The 20,102-nt window shown below is 53.2% G+C and overlaps 1 protein-coding gene across 1 annotated transcript in view; it reads right to left on the bottom strand.

Annotated features, from left to right (window-relative positions):
- EXOC6B (exocyst complex component 6B) overlaps window positions 1-20,102 on the bottom strand; it is a 252,425-nt gene that overhangs the window by 143,059 nt on the left and 89,264 nt on the right. Inside the window, exon 7 of the mRNA XM_042021952.1 lies at window positions 1,091-1,267. Coding sequence (XP_041877886.1) covers window positions 1,091-1,267 — 177 coding nt within the window. The remainder of the gene's footprint in view (window positions 1-1,090; window positions 1,268-20,102) is intronic.

A 20,102-nucleotide genomic window follows, 5' to 3' on the forward strand; every position in this document is an offset into this window, starting at 1 on the left:
TGGCTCCTTCCCTTCTCCAGGGCAACATTCCCAGCTCTCCCAGCCTGCCTCCAGAGCAGAGGGGCTCCAGCCCTGGAGCATCACTCACTCCACGGTGATGCAGGAATGAAGAGCCCACCCAGAGAGTTCCAGAGCAGCCAGGGGCTCTGGGCTGACCCTACAATTCCATCCCTGTGGAGGAAGTTGTGACCTGACTGAGCTTTGGGTGCACAGCAGCTGTGGAAAGGAGGGAATGGATTTGCAGGGAAAAAGGCGGAACAGCAGCACAGAACCACCCTAAAAACCCCGTGTTTACATTTCAAACCTGTCCTGGATCCTTCCCTGGCTGCTCAGGGGCTGTCACAGTCAGGGTGACAAACACCCCCCAGCCCAGGGACCGGCTGAAAATATCATTTTCCTGACATGAGAGGCTTCAACAGAAGAGAAAAAGCATCCGGGGGGCAGACACAACTTCCCAAAAGGTCCAGGACACGGCTGCATCCCAAGGAATGATGGGCACACCCAAAAGCTCAACCCCTGTGTCCTGTACTGCAGCTCTGCCTCTCCAAGCTGCCTTTCCTGAGGTAGATATCCCAAATCCCAGGTGTCCCAGCCCTGGGATAGGGAGGAAGGAAAACCCAACACCATGCCCAGGTTGTGGTTTGTGGTTCCCAAAACCGACGTCCAGGTCCCAGGAAGCAGCAGCAGACAGGGAAGGAAAGGAGGGAGCACATGAAGGAATTCAAATTCCAAACTCCCGTCCTGACACCATCCTTGGTCCGAAGACAAACGCGGACAAAGGAAAAGGCCAAGGATCTCGTGGACTATGGAGCAACTTTTCCATGAGGGATGGGTGTTCTCCACCAGCACCGAGGTGCTGGGACTGACTGCCATGGGCAGTTCTCAATCCTTGGCCTCTCTGCTGAGTCTGGCAATGGGAATAGGGATAAAAACCCAAAATAACCAGATTTTAAGGCACACCCCACATTCTCCAGCCTCTCCTGCACCTTCAGGACTCCCAGCAGGGCCCCAGGAGCGAGGAGCAAACCCCTTGAGGCACCAGATTCACCCCACACTGCCCAGTGTCACCGGTTTGGCGTTGCACAGTTACCTCTTCCTCCTCGTCCTCATCCTCCACATCCAGGATCCCCGAGTCCTGCTCTGACATGGGGCTGGTGCTCTTCACCTCCAGCTCGGAGCTGGCGCTGAATTCCTTCTTGGATTTCTTCCCCCCGCTAATCCTGGGCTGCTGGGACACGATGTTGTCCAGGTTCCTCTGCTGCTGTGCCTAGGAAAAAGCAGATTTCACCTGGGATTTAATTTGGTTTTCAGGCACGAGGCGCAGCCCCTCGCGAAAGGGGACGAAGGAGGCCGGACGCGCCCCGCGGAATTCCGACACGTCGCCTTTCCCCCACCCCAGATATCCCAAGATCCATTTGCAGAGCAGGCCAGGGATTATGCAACAATCCAAACACGCTCCTGACTCTTTCCGAATCACGATGGCCCGGCCCCCGCGCTGCCACATTGATCCATTTACGGCCCAGCTGCGGCAGCGCTGCCGTGGGCCATGTGGTGACTGTCACAGGCTGCACTCAGGGACCTCCTGAACCGCTGGATTTGTTCCTCCTTTCCAGCCGTGGCAGCACAAAACATTCCACATCTGGACCCCAGAGGTCCCTGAAAGCATTTTTGTGGGAGCCCAGGAGGGTTTAATTGCGCTTTGTTGATGTGCGGAACGAGCTGTAAAAGGTACTCAAGGAACAGGCGCTGGGAGCACCGGGATGGAGGGGTGGGAACACGTGGAGCTGTTCCAGGGATTCTGGGGCTGGCTGGCAGTGGAGGTCGCTGCCTGTGCCCTGCTGTGAAAATTCCCTGGTTTTCCTTTGCTCTGGAGCACAGCAACCGGCAGGAAAAGTGGTTTAGCCCCAATTGTTCAGGAGTCGATCAAACCGAAGGACGAGAAATGGGAACAGCACAGACACAGGGGGGGTCTCCAGGGCCAAATCCCAGCCAAAACCAGGGAAAAAAGGCCAATCGCATGGATGCGGCGGTGCTGGACACGTGGGTTGGTGCGCTGGTGCAACTGGAGAATAAACACTCGGAAAACCTGGAATTTATAGGGATTTAGCCACAGATTTGGAGGATTCCTCCCGTATTTTGCTGTGGCTTTTTCATCTATCAGAAGAAAGGTGTGTGGGAATCATGGAGCCACGGAAGGGACCTTGTGGATCCTCTCCTTCCATGGGCAGGGACACCTTCCACAAGCCCAGGTAGCTCCTGGACAGTCTGGAATTCTGTGATTCCATGAGGTGGCAAAAGGGGACCATCCCCTTCCCCATGGGAATGCGACAGCCTGGATTTAGAAGGCAGCAGGAAAACCATAAATCCTGCTGTAGATCCAGCTGCCAGTGACACCGAGGGAGAATGAAAACATTCGTAATCACTATTACAAATCACTAATTATTTATTACTAATTATTAATTAGCGCTACCTGAGCTGCAGAGAGCACAAAGCTTTATCCATGTGCAAACCTCCCGGATTATTTCAACGCTTGGAAGTTTTAATATCCCCCCCCCAAAAAAAGCAATTTAGGAGCAGCTTTTTACTTTTTCCAGCCTCCAAGTCCCTTTGGAACCCCTCCTTGGGATGCAAAACCCCTCCGGGGACCGAGCACCAGAGTAATTCCTACATCCGAAGAATATGAAAATCCAAGCATGGCATGGACATCCTGTTCCTTGGAAAATCCACCCCCAAGTGCTCCTCACCCCGAGCACACACGGTCAGCTCCGAGTTCATTAAGGAGCACGGTAATCGGGAACAGAATTCCACGTGCAAAGCTGCCCCTGGAGGTGGCGAATGCTCGGATTGGGATGCGCTATCCCACAGCACAACCTTGACCTCTAGTGGTTGGAAAGCAGGAGCAGCCCTGGAGCTCATTTACTCCAAGTGCTCGTCCCAGCCGAGCCAGGGGACTCCCAGCCCATCCCTTTAAAGAGATCTCTTTAGGGATGAATCCCAACAATGGGAATTTTTGCAACAGGGCCCCAAAGGGAAAGGTCTGGGTGGACACTGCCCAGGACAGAGTTTTGCTCCCAACGTCAGGACCCGAAGCCATTGGGGGAAAAAGGGGCGTTTTTGGCAGCGGGAACGTCGGACTTCAGAGGCACCACTCTATAGAAAGGCCTTGCGACATCCCATAAAGGGAATTAGGACTTCAAAAAGGGGCGGGAGCGCTTGGTCCTTCAGAAGAGGACACAACAAAGGGTCGGGGCTCCGTCCCACCCTCAGACCCACCCAGCGCTGCCATGAGTTTCCCAACCGAGGCGTAATGAAGTTATAACCCTGAATCCACTGGAAATTCCCCCAAAAGCAAGCCCAGTGCACTCATTAAACCTTCCAGTTCATGTAATCCTTCTTCTTCTGGAGAGGGAAGAATCAAAGAGTGGGAAAACGCCAAGTTTGGATCAAGCACTGAGCTGGAAACGGACCATTAACCAGGGCGGAGCGGGCCCGGAGCGGCCATGGGAGAGGGAAATCTGGGATAACGAGCTGGAGGATGCTGCTGCCAGCCCCGGACTCCTCTGCCCAGCCCTCAGCGTGAAACACTCGGGATTTCAGGCTGCACGTGGAATTGGTGTCACCAAGGATCCATGGAAGTGCTCTCTGACGATCGCCGGCCTTGGTCCCACCTCTCTTTTCCAAGAGGGATTAATCTTCCTTCAGGCCCAGCTCTGCTGTGGGAGCGCAGCAGGACGTGACCAGGGGTCAATATTGATAAGATCCAAACCAAATATTGATAAGACCTAAAAAATTCCAGTTATTTAGAAATCACGGAAAGCTGGCTCTCCGGCATCGCTCCAGGACAAGGAGTCCCCCACGGAATTCACCCCCCACGCTTTGATTTTGCACTTTCAATGCAAATAAACTGATTTCTCAAGTTTGACCTGGATTAAAGCCCAAGGACTTTCTGGGAAAATCACAGAATCCCGGAATGGGTTGGGTCAGAAGGGACCTTAAAGCTCATCCCATTCCACCCACAGGGACAGCTCCCACTGTCCCAGGCGGATCCAAGCCCCAGTGTCCAGCCTGGCCTTGGGCACTGCCAGGGATCCAGGAGCAGCCCCAGCTGCTCTGGGCACCCTGTGCCAGGGCCTGCCCACCCTCTGGATTAAAAAAAAAGGGAAAAATTGCATGTCCCAACTCCCAGATATCCTAAAAAGCAGCCAGAGGATGTTCTGATGCACAAAAGGTTTCCGGCCCCCCAGGAACAATTTGGACCTTGAGGAATCTTCGCCCTTCAGGATTTTTTGTGGGGGCAGTTCAAAATTAGACAAGATTTTCCAGGGATTTCTACATTAAAGAAAACCCAATGGCCCCACAGTAGATCTGTGGATGTTTGTTCCCTTCCCTTTCTGGGAACACCGGAGCCAAATCCCGGCCTACAACGGGCACATTCCGACCGCAGCGGGAGCGCCCCGAGCCCGGAATGAAGGAGCGATCCTGGAACCAGGCCCTGCGCACGCCAGAAGGAACGGGAATGGCTTTTCCATCTCCAGGAGGGCATTCCCAACCCCCCGCTCCCGGCAGGAAACGATCTGGACTGAGGTGACCCAGAAGTGAGAAATATCGAATTTTCTTCAACTTTGTGAAGCCGCCGAGGTTTCGGTTTCACCTCGAGGGAAAGGCAGAGCTGGGGGGAGACCCAGAGGAAGCAGCCCGGGAGAAATTTGGGATTATCCTAAGGAACTCCCCACTCCCAGCCCCAGGTCATTCCCAGCACTTCCCTGGGCTGGGGGTGCAGTGGAACAACCCTTCCATGGATTTGCTGTGGCACAGGAAGGATTAAACCCGACCTGCAGAGCAGCACTGGGGGATTTGGGGGTTCTGTTCCCCACAGAGGGGCTGCAGGAGCCCGGGGAAGAGGCCCCACATCAAAGGCCGGGTGACACCCGGGGCGCCCTCGGAGGAGCCGGGGCTGCGGGGGGCCCAAAGCCCTCGGGGGATGGCAAATCCAACCCAAAATCCCCTCAGCTTTTGGTGTGGATTCCATGAAAGCGAGGCCAGTTTGGGGTTATCCTGTGAAATTGCCTCTGGTACCCAGGACCATCAATCCTGGCTTGCTCTGCCCCACGGGAACACGAAGGGAGGCAGGACAGCCAAGGCCCGTTCACAGCTGATGTTGTGCTCAGGAGGAAAACACCAAGCGTTGGGTTCGTGGAGGTCAAGTTCCCTCCAAGCACAGCCGCTGCCCTCCTCCACAGCAGCCTGCGAGACCAGGAGCACCCCCAGCACTCCATCAGAGCAGCATTCCCAGTGCCTGACAGGAATTCCCGCTCCAGACTGGCTGGTAGGACAAGCAAAGGCACCTTTCCGCCTCCAGGGCCAGGCCCAGGGCAGGGACCCGTGTTTGGGGACCGAGGTTGTCATCAGGCAGCCCTGGAGACTTTTAGGAGACCTGGGACAGTGGGAGGTGCCCCTGCCCATGGCAGGGGTGGCACTGGATGAGCTTTAAGGTCCCTTCCAACCCAAACTATCCTGGGATTCAAAGTCCTCAACAGGAAGGACTTTCCTCAGCATTCCAGGATCCATCCTGAAAAAACTCCCACAAACCTGGGAACGGCAACTCCACCTTCCCCACCCGTCACAACCCAACTGACCCAACCCAACCAAGCTGGAGTTGAATTTTCCGTAGCTGAATTTTCCATAGTTGAGATTTTCAAAGCAACTCAACCCCTCGAGATCGAGTGACCCCGGCCCCAAACCTGCACCCCAACGCCATGGAGTCATTCCCAGCACCACGGAGTCATTCCCAACGCCATGGAGTCATTCCCAGAGCCATGGAGTCATTCCCAGCACCACGGAGTCATTCCCAACGCCATGGAGTCATTCCCAGCACCACAGAGTCATTCCCAGAGCCATGGAATCATTCCCAGCACCACGGAGTCATTCCCAGAGCCATGGAGTCATTCCCAGAACCATGGAGTCATTCCCAACGCCATGGAGTCATTCCCAATGCCATGGAGTCATTCCCAATCCCATGGGATCGTTCCCAGCACCATGGAGTCATTCCCAGAGCCATGGAATCATTCCCAACACCATGGAGTCATTCCCAATGACACGGAATCATCCCCAATGCCATGGGATCATTCCCAGCACCACAGAGTCATTCCCAATCCCATGGGATCATTCCCAGAGCCACAGAGTCATTCCCAATGCCAGAGTCATTCCCAATGCCATGGGATCATTCCCAGCACCACAGAGTCATTCCCAATGCCATGGGATCATTCCCAGAGCCACGGAGTCATTCCCAATGCCACGGAATAACTCCCAGCACCATGGAGTCATTCCCAATGCCAGAGTCACTCCCAATGCCATGGGCTCATTCCCAATGCCAGAGTCATTCCCAGTGCCATGGGATCATTCTCAGAGCCACAGAGTCATTCCCAATGCCACGGGATGATTCCCAATGCCATGGGCTCATTCCCAGCACCACGGAGTCATTCCCAATGACACGGAATCATTCCCAATGCCATGGGATCATTCCCAGCACCACAGAGTCATTCCCAATGCCAGAGTCATTCCCAAGGCCATGGGCTCATTCCCAGAGCAGGCCAGGGGCTCCCCCAGGCTCAGCCTCAGAGCCCCCCTAAGGACAGTTGTTTCCCCACCTCCAGGAGCAACGAGCTCCTTTAAAACCCCAGTATTTTTATTTTTGTAACTTCACCCTGTTTTCTGCTCCCGTTTGCAGACGCTCCAGTCTCACCTCCCCTCACCTCCACCCACCAATATTTACTCGTGAGCAGAACCTAATTAGGTTTATCCTGATGAGACACGAGATAAGGCCCGGGGAGAAGGGGCTGATGATTTAAAGGGAGTGAAGTTGGCTGTGGTTGGCTTTGGTGGTTTTGATTAGTTCCTGCTGTGATGGTTTTACAGACCTCTCTAATGGGCTGAGACACCGAATTTTCAAATATCATTTCCCGATTCCCCCAGGAATGGGATACATATTCCTTAAACAATCTCAGGGAAGAAAAGAGGCGGGGGGGAAAAAAAAACAAAATAAAATAAAGCAGCAAAGCAGACTGGCTACGGGGGGAGGAGAAAAAGAATGTTAATAAAAAATGACAGTAGGGCTGGAGCCCTGCCAAAGAGCCATTCCAGAGTTATAAAATCCCCCTCGGATCAGATAAAAGCAGGGATTATTATTGTAAGGTGTAAACTCAACACACGGCCACGGCTCCTGCTTTGAGTTTGCCCACGGAGCCGGCGCTGTGGGGACGAGGAGGGGCTCGGCCTCTCCCGTTCCCGTTGCTAACTCGTTATCAGAGCAGACAATTTGTTGGAGGTTTGGCTGACAAAGTTCTCCCTCGGCTCAGGAAACGAGGCCCAACAATGGGAGGGGTTTTTTTTTTAACTCCATTCCAGGTCATTAAGTAAAAGCGGTTTGGAAGTGCAGCACTGAACGGGTTTGTTCTCCCCCAGCGCCCTGCACAGACTCGGCCTCGACCCCCCCACTCCTCATCCCCTAAAATGTCTCTTCCACCTCGGCCCATCCAGTGCTAAAATCCACCTCGTGAGCTGAAATCCCTGAATATCAATTTTCCTCAAATCCAAGTATTTGGCATTGAGTGATGAGGAAAATGCAATTCCCCCTTTGCTCTGCTCTCACCCCATGATTTATCCTCATGCCCTGCTCCTGCTCCTTCTCCCAACCCACGGGATGAGCTCAGCCACATTTACATCCTCGCAGTTCATTCAGGAACTGGGTTAATTCAGCTTTTTATACCAAACCCATTAAACCTCAGCTGGTTTTGGGGCTGGGCCGCTCAGCCCAGCACTTGGAGAAGGGAACGATCCCGACTCTCCCTTCCAAGGATCCGTAAGGAGAAGTTTATCACACGAGGATTGATAAAAAGCCTTGGGCAACCACAGCCCTCGGGTCAGCTGCACAAAAAAAGCCACTTTTTAAGAAGCCCTTTATGGACAAAGTGTTGATTTACACTTCTGCGGGATCCAGATCTGTGGGCAGCTTCAAAGGGAGCTCAGTTGTGCGATTACAAAGTTTATTTATCACATTTACACGCGGCGGAGGAGCCGAGAATGAGCTCAGGGGACCGAAAGCAGCAGCAGCAGCGGGAGGAGGAGGAGGACAAGGAGAAGGAAGAGGAGGAGGAGGAGGAGGGATGTTCCACAGGGAATTTCAAACACATGAAAGGCCTTGGCCTGACAACCCTGCAGCTCGGGGCTCTGCTCCATCAGCCCAAGCTCTCGGCGAGATAAATGGTTTACAACCAAGCAACTGCATGGAGATTCTTTGATTCGCTTCTCCCAAGGATTTAAAATTCCTTTTCCAGCTGGGAGCACCCCTGGGTGAAATCCCCCACGCTGGGAGCTGCCCTGACGCCGGGCTGGTTTAACTCCGCCTGTCCGCACAGCGCCGGAGAGGCTCCCCTGGCCCGGTGAGACACAATGGTGACTCAAAGCTCCCGTGTGGGAACTCCCACACGCTGCTTCCACCTCTCCTCACTCGGAACTGGGACCCAGCCGAAGCCCTGAGTAAGAGAGGGAGCAGCAGAGGAATCCCAACCAAAGCTGGGCACAGGCGAGAGGGTCCCAGGCTCACCCAGCCCGGCCCGGGATGACTCAGGAGCACCCAAGCGTGCAGGGCCCGGCTTCGGGAGCTCTCCCGGGGAATTGGGATTGTTTTCCAAGCCAGGCCTTGTTCCAACACGCTCCCTGACAAGCAAGGCATGACACGGGCAACAGGGATTGGGTTGGTTCGGTTTTTTTTCCAGTGAAACTGTTAAAAAGGAGAAATCCTTTGTTTCCTCAGGAAAAAAAACCAGAAGGAAAGAGGAGAGGAGAGGAGAGGAGAGGAGAGGAGAGGAGAGGAGAGGAGAGGAGAGGACTAAAGGGACAGATTCAGGCTTTGATTTAAGGACACTATCAGAGAATCAGAATTACAAAACTGGGCAGTTCATGGAATCACAGAGAGGTTTGGGTTGGAAAAGCTCATCCCATTCCAGCCCTTCCACAGGCAGGGACACCCTCCACTACCCCAGGCTGGTCCGAGCCTCTCCCTGCCCTCCCTTGGGCTCCCCGAGTGCAGCTCTGGGGCCTGGAGCGAGCCCGGAGCACCAGGAAAGCTCCTCCTCAACCCCAAGGCCCTCGGCGAGATTCCAGCTCCCAGGATCTCTCCCAGCACAGGAATATTCCCAGCTCCAGCAGCCCTTGCCTCTCCTCAAACCCTCCTGGGGACTCTCCAGGTGCTGTCCCCACCTCTGTCCTCACCCAGGGAAGGTGGGACCCTCCCCCCTCTGCATATTCAGGTAAAAGCAGCCATGGATTGGATCTCACTGAAGGGGGAAGGTGTGAGGGACTGGGCGGCTTTCCGGGGTTTGATGCAGGGGGAATTCTGGAAAAACAACCGGGGTGTGCTCAGGATTGCAGCTTCAGCTCGGAACTGGCCCTGCTCTGACACCACACAGGGCCCTCACTCCAGCCACGAGCTTTGAACAGCCGGACTCCAACACTTCCCAAAGGTTTTGCTCCCATTTTCCCTTTCCAGCAGCCCCTGGCAGCTGCTGGTTTCCTAAGGAACAGCCTGCCTGTTATCCCTGTTTTCCAGGAGCTGCAGCAGGAGCTGCTCCCTCAGCCAGCAGGGCAGACAGGGATTATTGCTCAGGGATGCTCCACTGCTTTTCCTCGGCCGTGCTGAGCCTCACAGAGCTACCCAGGGAGTTACCCCTGGCCTGGCCTTGGATGGAATCCTTGGATCCCATTGCCTGTGGGAGCTCCCAACGTGCTGTTCCACAGCCGTCCCTGGGCTCCTCAGGCACTTGGAGATAAGGCTCCTTTCAGGATCCTGCTTTTGTTTCCATTTACCAGCCTGGGCTGGGATTTTGAAGAATTCCGAGGGACTGGCCATGGCCAGAGCAGCTCCCTGAGATGGTCCCGATTCTCCCAGAGCACACAGGGACTCAGCAAATCCCAGGATGAAGCCCAGTGTGGTTAATCCTGGACAAAACAGGATTCTGGCTTTTCCACAGGACAGCCTGCAAGTGTTTGTAAGGAGATCTGGGAAGAGCTGCAGAGATCCTTTGGATCTAACTCACATCCCAAACCTCCAGCCGGAATATCCTCAACCATTGCCGCAGTGATCTGGGATAACAGGATCCTAACGGGACATGTTCCATGGCTGGAGATCTGGGAACACCTCCAGTAACTGAGGGAGAGAGGTGGGATTGGGAATGTTCATCACACCTGGGAAGAACCTGCTGGACTAATTCCTGAATTCCCTTTTATCCAGTTTGCCATGGCAGAGGAATGTTTTTCCATGGATTGGCCACGGGTGCTCCCCTGAAGTGCCGTGGGCTTCGGAGCCATGGACCAAAGTTAAATCCTCATGGAATGGTTTGGGTGGGAAGGGACCTGAAAGATCACCCAGTGCCATCCCATTCATGGGCACGGACATCTCCCACCATCCCAGGTGGATCCAAGCCCCAGTGTCCAGCCTGGCCTTGGACATTCCCAGGGATCCACGGGCAGCCCCAGCTGCTCTGGCAATTCCAGCCCAGCCCCTCGCCACCCTCCCAGCCAGCAATTCCTTCCCAACATCCCAGCCCAAGCTCCCCTTTCCCACTGGGAAGCCATTCCCTGCCTCCTGGCCCTCCAGGCCTTGGCCCCAGTCCCTCTGCAGCTCTCCTGGAGCCCCTTTAGGCCCTGCAAGGGGCTCGCAGCTCTCCCTGCCTCCTTCCCTTCTCCAGGGGAACATTCCCAGCTCTCCCAGCCTGATCCAGAGCAGAGGGGCTCCAGGCCTGGAGCAGCTCCGGGGCCTCCTCTGGGCTCTCTCCAGCAGCTCCACGTCCTTCTGCTGTTGGCCCCAGGGCTGGGGCAGCTCTGCAGGTGGGCTCTCACCTGAGGGGCCTAGGGACAGAATTCCCACCTTTCCTGCTGCCCACGCTGGGATCAGCCCAGGGCATGGGGAGTTCTGGGCTGGGCTATTCCAGCCTCATCCACAACATCCCAAACCCCTCTCCCAGGGCTGCTCTCCATCCTTTCTCCTCCCAGCCTGGATTTGTTGCCCTGACCCCGGTGCGGGACCTTGCACTTGGCCTTGTCCCTCATGACCAGCCCAGTCCCGCCAGGTGTAGCAGTTCTGGGTTTAGTTTCCCTTTTCTTGCTGCCTTCAGTTGTACAAATTCCTTAATCCCATGTTTTTGTCAGCTTTCTGCTTTCTTTGCTTCCACTCTTGAGGAATTTTCCTTGCCTGTCTGCTCTCTGTCTTCTCTGCTTTGCTGCTGCTGCTTCTTCTTTTATTAATGTTTGTTCCCTTCATTCCCTAAAGGATTGCAGATACAATCACTGGAAAATAATTGCCAGGATATTCTTCAGTCTCCTGCTCTCTCCAGATGTTCAGGTACTTTGCACTGGTCACTAATTCCCTCTCCTGGAGAATAACCTGGACCTAATTCCCAGTCCACCTTTGGCTTTCTTTGGCCTCCTGGGGTTGATTTTGTGGCACTAAACTGCAAATCTGCGTTCCCTGGCTGAGGACTTACAGCTCACTAACCTTTGCTGTGGTTAGAAATCGACTTCCTAATGGAAAATACTCCCAGTTTTCCAGTCTGGGCATCTGCTGGGCTATGAAACCAGAGAGGATTTTCACGCAGCTTCTGGAATCTGGATGTCAGAACCGAGTCCAGTCTTTCAGGAGGAGTCCCAGCACCGTTTCTGTGGTTGTACACCTGACCTGTACAATCTGCTGACCCAAAATGTGCTTTGCTGGCCCACCTGCCACTGGATTGCAATCTGAGGGGATGTGATTTCCATGGCTGTGATTCCATGACCTCCCTCAGCTGTTCACAAAGTTGAGATTTTTTTCAAGTTCTTCAGGGAAAAAAAAAGTCATGGAATCCCAGACTGGTTTGGTTTGGAAGGGACCTTAAATCCCATCCTACTCCACCGCCTGCCACGGGCAGGGACACCTCCCACTCTCCCAGGTTGCTCCATCCAACCTGGCCTTGGACACTACCAAAAATTCCCCTTTTAGAGAACGCATCCCTTGGATTGTTTGAATGTTCCCAAAAAAAGAAATCAGGGATAGACTTAACCAGCCAATGATTTCTCCGTGCATCTCTTGCTTCCCATATCAGCCCCTGCACATCCTAACACCAGATTTCCCTTTGGCAGCCCCAGCTTTTCCCTTTATTCCCTTTGTCGTGTCCCCTTTTTCTTTTCCCCTCTTTTTTTATGGCCTCTTTAACTCCCATCTGCGCCAGGTTTGCCTTTCAACCAGCGTGGCCGCCCCGCTCAGTTGTGGGATTGCGGCTTCTGGAGCATCTCGTTAAAATGTTCTTAAACAATTTTCAATTAGGCTTCATATTTTTCTGATTACGTTCTTTCTCCCCACTGATTTGCCTCTTAATTATTTTCAGCTTGATGGAACCGGTCCTCTTGGAGCTGTGTGTACGTTGTGTGTGTGTGTGGACTATTGGTGCTGCTGGTTTATTCCTAATTTTTACCTATTTTGTGTGCCCTGAGCAATTGCCATCAAGTCACGGCTCTTTGAGTTGTCCAAAAAGTGGGAGAAAAAGTCCCCTCTGGTTGGAAAAGGGAGTTTTTCCAAGTGGGTGCTGGCCCAGGGGGTGCTGATTTAGGGGTTTGTGGCATTTAGGGGATGGTGGTTCTGGGATGAAGGGGTGTCGTCTCCAACCCTTTGATGTCTGGACAACCCCAGCTCCTGCTGAACTCAGTGTGGTTTGTTTGATCATATAATTATGGGATGGTCTGGTGGGAAGGGACCTGAAAGCTCATCCCATTCCACCCCATCCATGGCAGGGACAGCTCCCACTGTCCCAGGTGGATCCAAGCCCCAGTGTCCAGCCTGGCCTTGGGCACTGCCAGGGATCCAGGGGCAGCCCCAGCTGCTCTGGGAATCTGTGCCAGGGCCTCCCCACCCTCCCAGGGAAGGATTTCCCCTTAATATCCCATCTAAGACAATCACAGAATCCCGGGATCATCGAGGTTGGAAAAGCCCTCCCAGACCATCAAATCCAAGCTGTGCCCGATGCCCACCTTGGCACTGAGTGCCACCTCCAGGCCTCCCCTGGGCACCTCCAGGGATGGGCACTCCAAACCTCCCTGGGCACTTCCAAGGCCTGAGCACCCTTCCAGTGAAGAAATTTACTTCATGGTTTGATTTCCTGTGGGTGAACTGGAGAAGGGGAGGAAAGGCCACGTTCCTGTGGAAGGTGAAGGCAGCATCACTTCAGGCTGGGCCAGGGCCTGCCAGGGTCACCCGGGACCTTTCCTGTGACCTCACAGAGCCAGGAAAGCCAACTGGGGTGGCTTTGTGGTGGAACGAGCAGGGAAGGGCCGTATGGGAGAACCCCCCACGGGAGAAAGACCTGGATCTTTATCCCACTGGGAGAAGGACCTCAATATCCATCGCGGCCCCAGTGAGGCGCCCAGCACCGGGCCACCATCTCTGCCTGGGACTGTGCTCTCCAGAGAGCTCCTGGCCGAGTTCTGCAGAGAACTCCTGGCCTTGGGGCTGCGCTGGGATGCTCCGAGGGGCGGGGTGATGCCACGTTACCCCCGGGATGACCTTTCCCTGGAGCGGGATGGAACCGATCAGCGCCGATGTCGCTGCTCAGCAGTGGGGCTGCAGCTGCAGCTGCTTAGTGACCCCTTCACACAATGTGCTGGTTGGGGTCATCTGGTTCCAGTTTCACCAGAAACAGAAGGAAATGTTGAGAACATACTTCCCTACATCCAGTTTCACTTGTTGTGGATACTTGGAATACTTTGGAACCCACATCTTTGGGGTTTCCAGGAGGGGTTTTGGCCGGCGAGCCCCGGCGACCATTTGAGATTTAGGTTTTTTTGATTCCAGAAGTGCCCCGGAGGTTGCATTGTAGGGCCTTTCCTTATGCAAAACATAAAAGTGCTGCTTTTTTTCAAATTATAACCATATTTTTCATTAAAATCAGTTGGAGTCCCAATAAACAATCGACTCCAAAAAATTTTCCAAATGTTCGCTGCAGCGCCGTTTCTATTTTTAATTATTTTTTACAAAACTGGGGTTTTTTTCTTAAAAAAAAACAACCCCAAAACAACCCGGCTTGGCTTAGAATTTAAAGAAGCCATCTATAAATCATGAAAAATGCACATATATAGCTCCTTATTGCAATATAATTAAAACCTAGTGCACACTGAGTGTCAGAATCCCTCTGTCGCCGTGTCCGATGGCTTCTCCCATTCGCCTTATCGTGGGAACTCCTCCTTTCTGCTCCCAACGTTTCCCAAAGCCTCTCCCAGCGTGTTTGTACATTTGTTTTATATAAATTGAGTGCTCTGATCCTATAGAGAGGGATGTGAGAAACTCTTCAAAGTGGGAGCTGCAGAAATCCCTTTTTTCCACCCCCGTCACTCTTTGTATTGCCGTTTTTAGAGTTTATTTGGAATTTCGTTGTTTTATTCCTACCTGGTGCAATCTTTATTTGCTGTCCTTAAAAACCCAACCCACAACTAAGAGCAAAACCCCCGAGTTCTGTGTCAAAAGCTGTCTTTTTTGGTTTATTCACAGCAAGTAAAGGTGCCTTGGTTAAATATTTAGGGTTAAAGTTTTTTATTGCGAGCTGGAGGTTGAGGAATATTTCAGGATATTCCTGCAGTACAGCCAAGTGTCTGGTGAAAATCCTGCTTTCTGGAAAGAACCAGGTGCTGGGACAAACCTATGGTGATGGGGAGCCTGTCCCTGAGAGGAGAAAATGGGGAGGTTATTATCCATTTATCCATTTTTGTTCTGCTTTCATGTTTTCCGAGGATCACTGCTGTGTCTGCTCAGCTGGGGATGAGCCGGGGAATGAGTTTGATCGATCTAACCCCGGGCAGGTGGGATGGGAGGTGAAGTGTCCGGGTTTTGGCTTCAAAGTGAAAAAAAACAGGTTTAGGTGGGATGTTGGGAAGGGATTCCTGGCTGGGAGGGTGGGGAGGGGCTGGGCTGGAATTGCCAGAGCAGCTGGGGCTGCCCCTGGATCCCTGGGAATGCCCAAGGCCAGGTTGGACACTGGGGCTTGGATCCACCTGGGATGGTGGGAGGTGTCCCTGCCCATGGATGGGGTGGCACTGGGTGATCTTTTGGTCCCTTCCCACCAAACCATTCCATGACTCCCCGTAGATGTTGACTGGGAGGATTTCCTTGATCCCAGAACCTGAGCCTGTGGAGTTGGGAATTTTTCCTGCCTGGAGCTTCCCAGAGCCCTTGGCCAGGAGCAGCCGCTGCTGCTGTGGGGGCAGAGCTTCGTCCCCCACGAGTCCCAGGCGGTTCGGATCGTGCCCTCAGCCAGCCCAGCCCTTCCAGCACTCCTGGGGGTTGCCCTGGCCGAGCAGAGCGTGCCCCAGCCGAGGAGTTCCTGGAGCTGGTGCCCGGCACTGGAGTCCCAGTGACATCCTTGCCATGGAAGTCGCTCCGGCGCTTCCGAAGGCAGGGCGAGGGCAGCAAGGGAAGCCGCTGGAGTCGTTTCCACGCGCTCACAGCTTGTTCTGCTTCCAGGTGACACTGAACTGTGCCACAAATCAAATCCCTCCCGATGGGAGAGAGTTTTCTGAAAGTCCTTGCAAGGAGTTTCAAAGACAAACCCAGACTTTTCCTGGAGTTTCAATGCTTCCAGATAGTTGTTTATTAAGTCTTATCAGAGGAACAGAGCCACCAGCGTGACCCAGGTACAGCATAGAGCACAGAAAGCAGGAGTGAGGCCTCTCTATCAAGATTTACACAGCCTTTTAAAGATATTTTAACCAGTAGTTACTAAAAACATACATTATTTTCACTTTCCTACCAATTCTTCAGTAACACAGCCAGGAACTGCAGAATTTTCTATCCAATCATTCCAAACTACTTTTACTGCAGAACATGGAGTAGAAGAAGAAGGAGTAGAAGGTTTAGAGAACAACAACAATCCTCCATTTTGATGTTTTTTACTCTTACCTATTTACTACAAAGAGAAGCCCAAAACCTCTAAATATTTCACCCTGTGACAATCTTACATAGCAGTCTATCACCTAATTCACACCACTGCATTTTCTAGTTCTTGTCTGATCGTTGGTAATTTTTTCCAAGGTTGGAGGTAAAACCAGTGCTGTTCAGGGGGGTAAGAACCCTTAAAAACAGGCAGAGAAATCCTCTTAGCACTCTGGGCTCCTACACCAGTGACCGATCCCAGCTGTTGATGGGATAAATCCACAGAAGGATTCGGCTCCTCAGCTGCTCCAGGGGAGTTCTGGTGTGGGACTGCTGTGAAAGCCATTGGAAAGGTCTGTTTTCCATGGATGTGCAGTTAAGGGTGGGAAGTTCCTGCTGGATGCTAACAAGGCTTCATTTGTCCCGAGGGACAGGGATGGCAAAGTGGGGGTCTTGTGCTGGGCCCACAGCTGGACATGACCTGTTTCAAAGGAGAGCAGAGACTTGTGTTTAATCCGCTTTAATCCGCTCCTGAAGTGTCTAATTATCAACAAATACTAACTATGACTCATGAGTCCATTTTGGTTCTGCAGCGACCCAGACCCCCTCTGTGCCAGGAGGTTTTTGGGATTGGTACTAGACCCTCTGCAGAACCTCTCATCCTTCCGAATTCCCTGCAGGTCTGTCGGAATTTCTCCGGTGTTCCTGGAGTCTCCCCCTCTCCTGGACCCGGGGGTGTTTGGAGTCGAGGTGCCACCTGTAGCCGTGGCTTTAGACAGGCTGGGCTGCCCAGGGCTGGCAGTGGGTGGGAGGAATTTTGCCTCTCTGTTGAAAAGACAATCGTTCCTCGTGGTGATCCCAGCGCTCGGCGTTATCTTCCCGCGGCTCCGTAAATCCTGGGAGTCTGACAGGACCTCCCACAAGGATGGCAGCAGCTCCAGAGCCGCGGCAGTGCCGTTGCTGGTGGCTCCCTCAGAAGATGAATGGCTTTCTGAAGTTTGCCTGAGCAACAGTTCAGTGACTTCTTAGGCTCCGAAGTGCCTGAACTCGGTTCCCTTTCCTTTCATTGTTTCCCTCTGGAGGTCCCCCTTTGCAGTGGGCAGATCTTGCCAAAGCCGGGATGGAATCTCTGCCGAAAGCCCCCCAGAAGAGCAAAGCCCCGCTTTGCTGAACTGGGAGGAACCTGGGATGACTCTTCTGGTGAGATTGGGATCTCTTTCAGCACATCCTCACTCCTTGTGCCGAGTCCTTAATCGTGCCTGGCTGGGGAGCCTGAGGAATTTGGTAGGAACATCGTGGATGCTCCGAGTCCTTTCACATTTTTACTGTTGACTTCTGTAGGGAACGAGCATCCATCAAGAGGACGAGGATTTGTCATTGTTCCCCGAAAAAGGGCAGTGGCATTGTTAAAGCCCAATGGGAACCCTTTGGAACGAGGAGCCTCCAGGGAGAAATGCAAATTTATATTGACTTTTAAGACAGACATTGCCCAGAAGTCCCTTTTAAATCAGAAGATGGAAAGATTGTTTTATCTTTGGTAACTCTTTCCAGAGGACCCACAAAGCCGAGGCCATGAGCCACAGCTTTTGGGGTGAGGAGCGGCAGTCACTTGTTTTCCGGGATGCCGTGGTGGGGCTGGGAGTTGATCCCAAGGCGTGGGCACGGGGCCCCTTTGGTCGGTAGGATTGGCCACTTGGAGTGGCAGTTGCCACCTTTTCTGGAGGGAAGAAGGGATGAAAGGAGTTTTATGTGGCTGTTGAGGAGGTTTATTGATCCCAGAGACGGTGGCTGCAGGATTGTGGGAAACCAGGCTCCCTTTATGGCAGGAATAAATAGTGGGGGATTGCTTCATTGGTCAGCCCATGAAGGGCTGGCTTGGGGCATGGGAATGGTTTTGGTCATGGATCAGATCAAATCCCCCCTGCTGGGCCCCTTCTCCTGCTCCCAGATCTGTTCTCAATACAGACCACAGGGGTTGTTTACCAGTGTCTGTCGTGCCTTGCGTTCAGCTGCCCCGTGGGGTCCCAGAGTCCCATCAGACTCCGTCCCTGCTCGCCCCCAGGCAGGCAAACTCCGCTTCTGAAACCTCCCCGTCAGAGAGGGGAAGCAGGGACTGCTGTGTCCTCGTAAACAGGGGCAGATCTTATGGCAGGGCCTGTTGTGGTGGGACAGGGGCTGAGGGCTCGATTGAAATGAGACATAAAGAGTAAATTTCTCCAAATGAGGGTGGTAAAACCCTGGCGTGGCTGCCCAGAGAGGTGGGGGATGCCCCATCCCTGGGAATATTCCAGGCCAGGTTGGACAGGGCGTGATTTAGTGGAAGATGGCCCTGCCCGTGGCAGGGGTTGGACTAAAGGACCTTTGTAGGTCCTGCCCAGCCCAGCCCAGCCTGGGATTCTATGAAATGAGGAATTTTTCCAAATACTCTCCAACCCTTCTTCTCCAGAGCATGCTATTCCAACATCTGCCTGGACCTTCTGGCCATGTTTAATTAGAGGTCCTGAATTCCTGGGATAACGATGCTGTTTGGCCGTTCCTCCTGGAGCTGCTGTGTGTGGGATGTGGATGCATCCCACCTCTCCTTCCTCTGGAATTCACCCACTTGTTGAGATATTTCTTTTACTCAGCATTTAGGTCTTTCCCAATTTTTATTCACCTCTCAGTCCAAAATTCCCTTGTCTCCAGGGATTCTGTCACATCCTCAGCGTGGCCTTTCCGTCCCTCCCGATGGAGGCCCTGATCTTTCCTCTCCTTCCAGTGCTTCCCCTGGTGGCCTCTTTGTCTTCCTGAGCTCCAGCTCCCATTCCTGGCTGGCCCCACACCCTTCCAGGCCCTGCTGGTGGCCGATGTGTGGATTCACTTTTGCACCGCTCCACATTCCCACTTTTCCCCCTCTCCAGGTCTCTCCGTTCCCTCAGGCCAGGCCTAAGCTCAGGAGTTGCTCTTTAAGCCGGGCTGTTGTTGATGCCCTCAGGAGAATTCATTGATCCCTTCCCACAGCAGCCCCTCCCGAGCACGAGGACCCTCAGTTTTCCTTCTGTTTCTCGTTTCCCACTCTGGAATTCGAATTTCCTCCCCCAGTGAGGAGAGCAGCTGACTTCCGCTCGCTGTGGTGCCGCATCCCAGGGTGGTTTTTAAACCTGGCTCCAGGCTGGGCAGGGCAGGAGCTGCCAAGGGGCAGAAATCCTGCCTGGTGTCCCAAGGGATGCTTGGAAGAAGGTTTAGGAACAGCCTTCCGTGTCCCTTGGGAGTGGTGAGGGGACAGTGTCCTTCCACAGGCCCCTCTTCCTCTTGGGAATCATCTTCATCTTCTTGGGAATCTTCTTCTTCTTCCTTGGAATCTTCTGCTTCTTCCTTGAAACCTTCTTTGGAATATTCTTCCTCTTCCTTGGAATCTTTTCTTCTCCTTTGGAATCGTCTTTTTCTTGTTTGAAATCTTCTGTTTTGGAATCTTCTCCTTTTTCTTCTGCTGCTTCTGTTTCTTAGGAGTTTTCTTCTTTCTGATCATCTGACTTTTCCAGCTGCACACGAATTGTCCTATGGTTTTTTCCAGGACGGGGAGTTGCAGGAGTTTTTTGGTGGGGTCTGTGTAGGATGTTGCTCCTGTCCCTCTCTGGTGTTGCTCCTCTTGGCTCACAAAAATAACGTTTGGGGATCCTCCTGCAGTGAGGGTGAGCTGCAAACCTCTCCTTAGAAAGGGCAGCTATCCACAAAATCCCCTGGGTGAAATCCTGTTTCCAAGAAGTGATTGCCTCAAGCACCAGGAAGAACCACTGGGAAGAAGAGTTTTCTTTCGTGTCTTTTGGGTGAAGGTTTTTTTGTTAAGGTTTTGAGGAAGCTCCTCTTCCCCTGACATGAAACTCTTGGGAACAGACTGGGGGGTTCCTAAAACTGGGGAAGGGATTCATGGGAATGGTAGGTATGGAATGGTAGGAGGAATTTATTGTCAGGGCTAAAGATACGAGAGAGGGAGGGAAAACCCTGGGCTGTGGAGTGCTGAGGGGAATTCTTTTAGTCTTGGGAAAAATATGGGATCCATTTAGAGGAGAAGGGACTTGTTTCTTCTCTCCCTCCCAGCCAGCAATTCCTTCCCAACATCCCAGCCCAAGCTCCCCTTTCCCACTGGGAAGCCATTCCCTGCCTCCTGTCCCTCCAG

Source organism: Corvus kubaryi, unplaced genomic scaffold (assembly GCF_017639235.1).
Source record: "Corvus kubaryi isolate FWS band 111438036 unplaced genomic scaffold, C.kubaryi_AGA036_p1.0 37182, whole genome shotgun sequence".
In the NCBI taxonomy this organism is placed as follows: domain Eukaryota; kingdom Metazoa; phylum Chordata; class Aves; order Passeriformes; family Corvidae; genus Corvus; species Corvus kubaryi.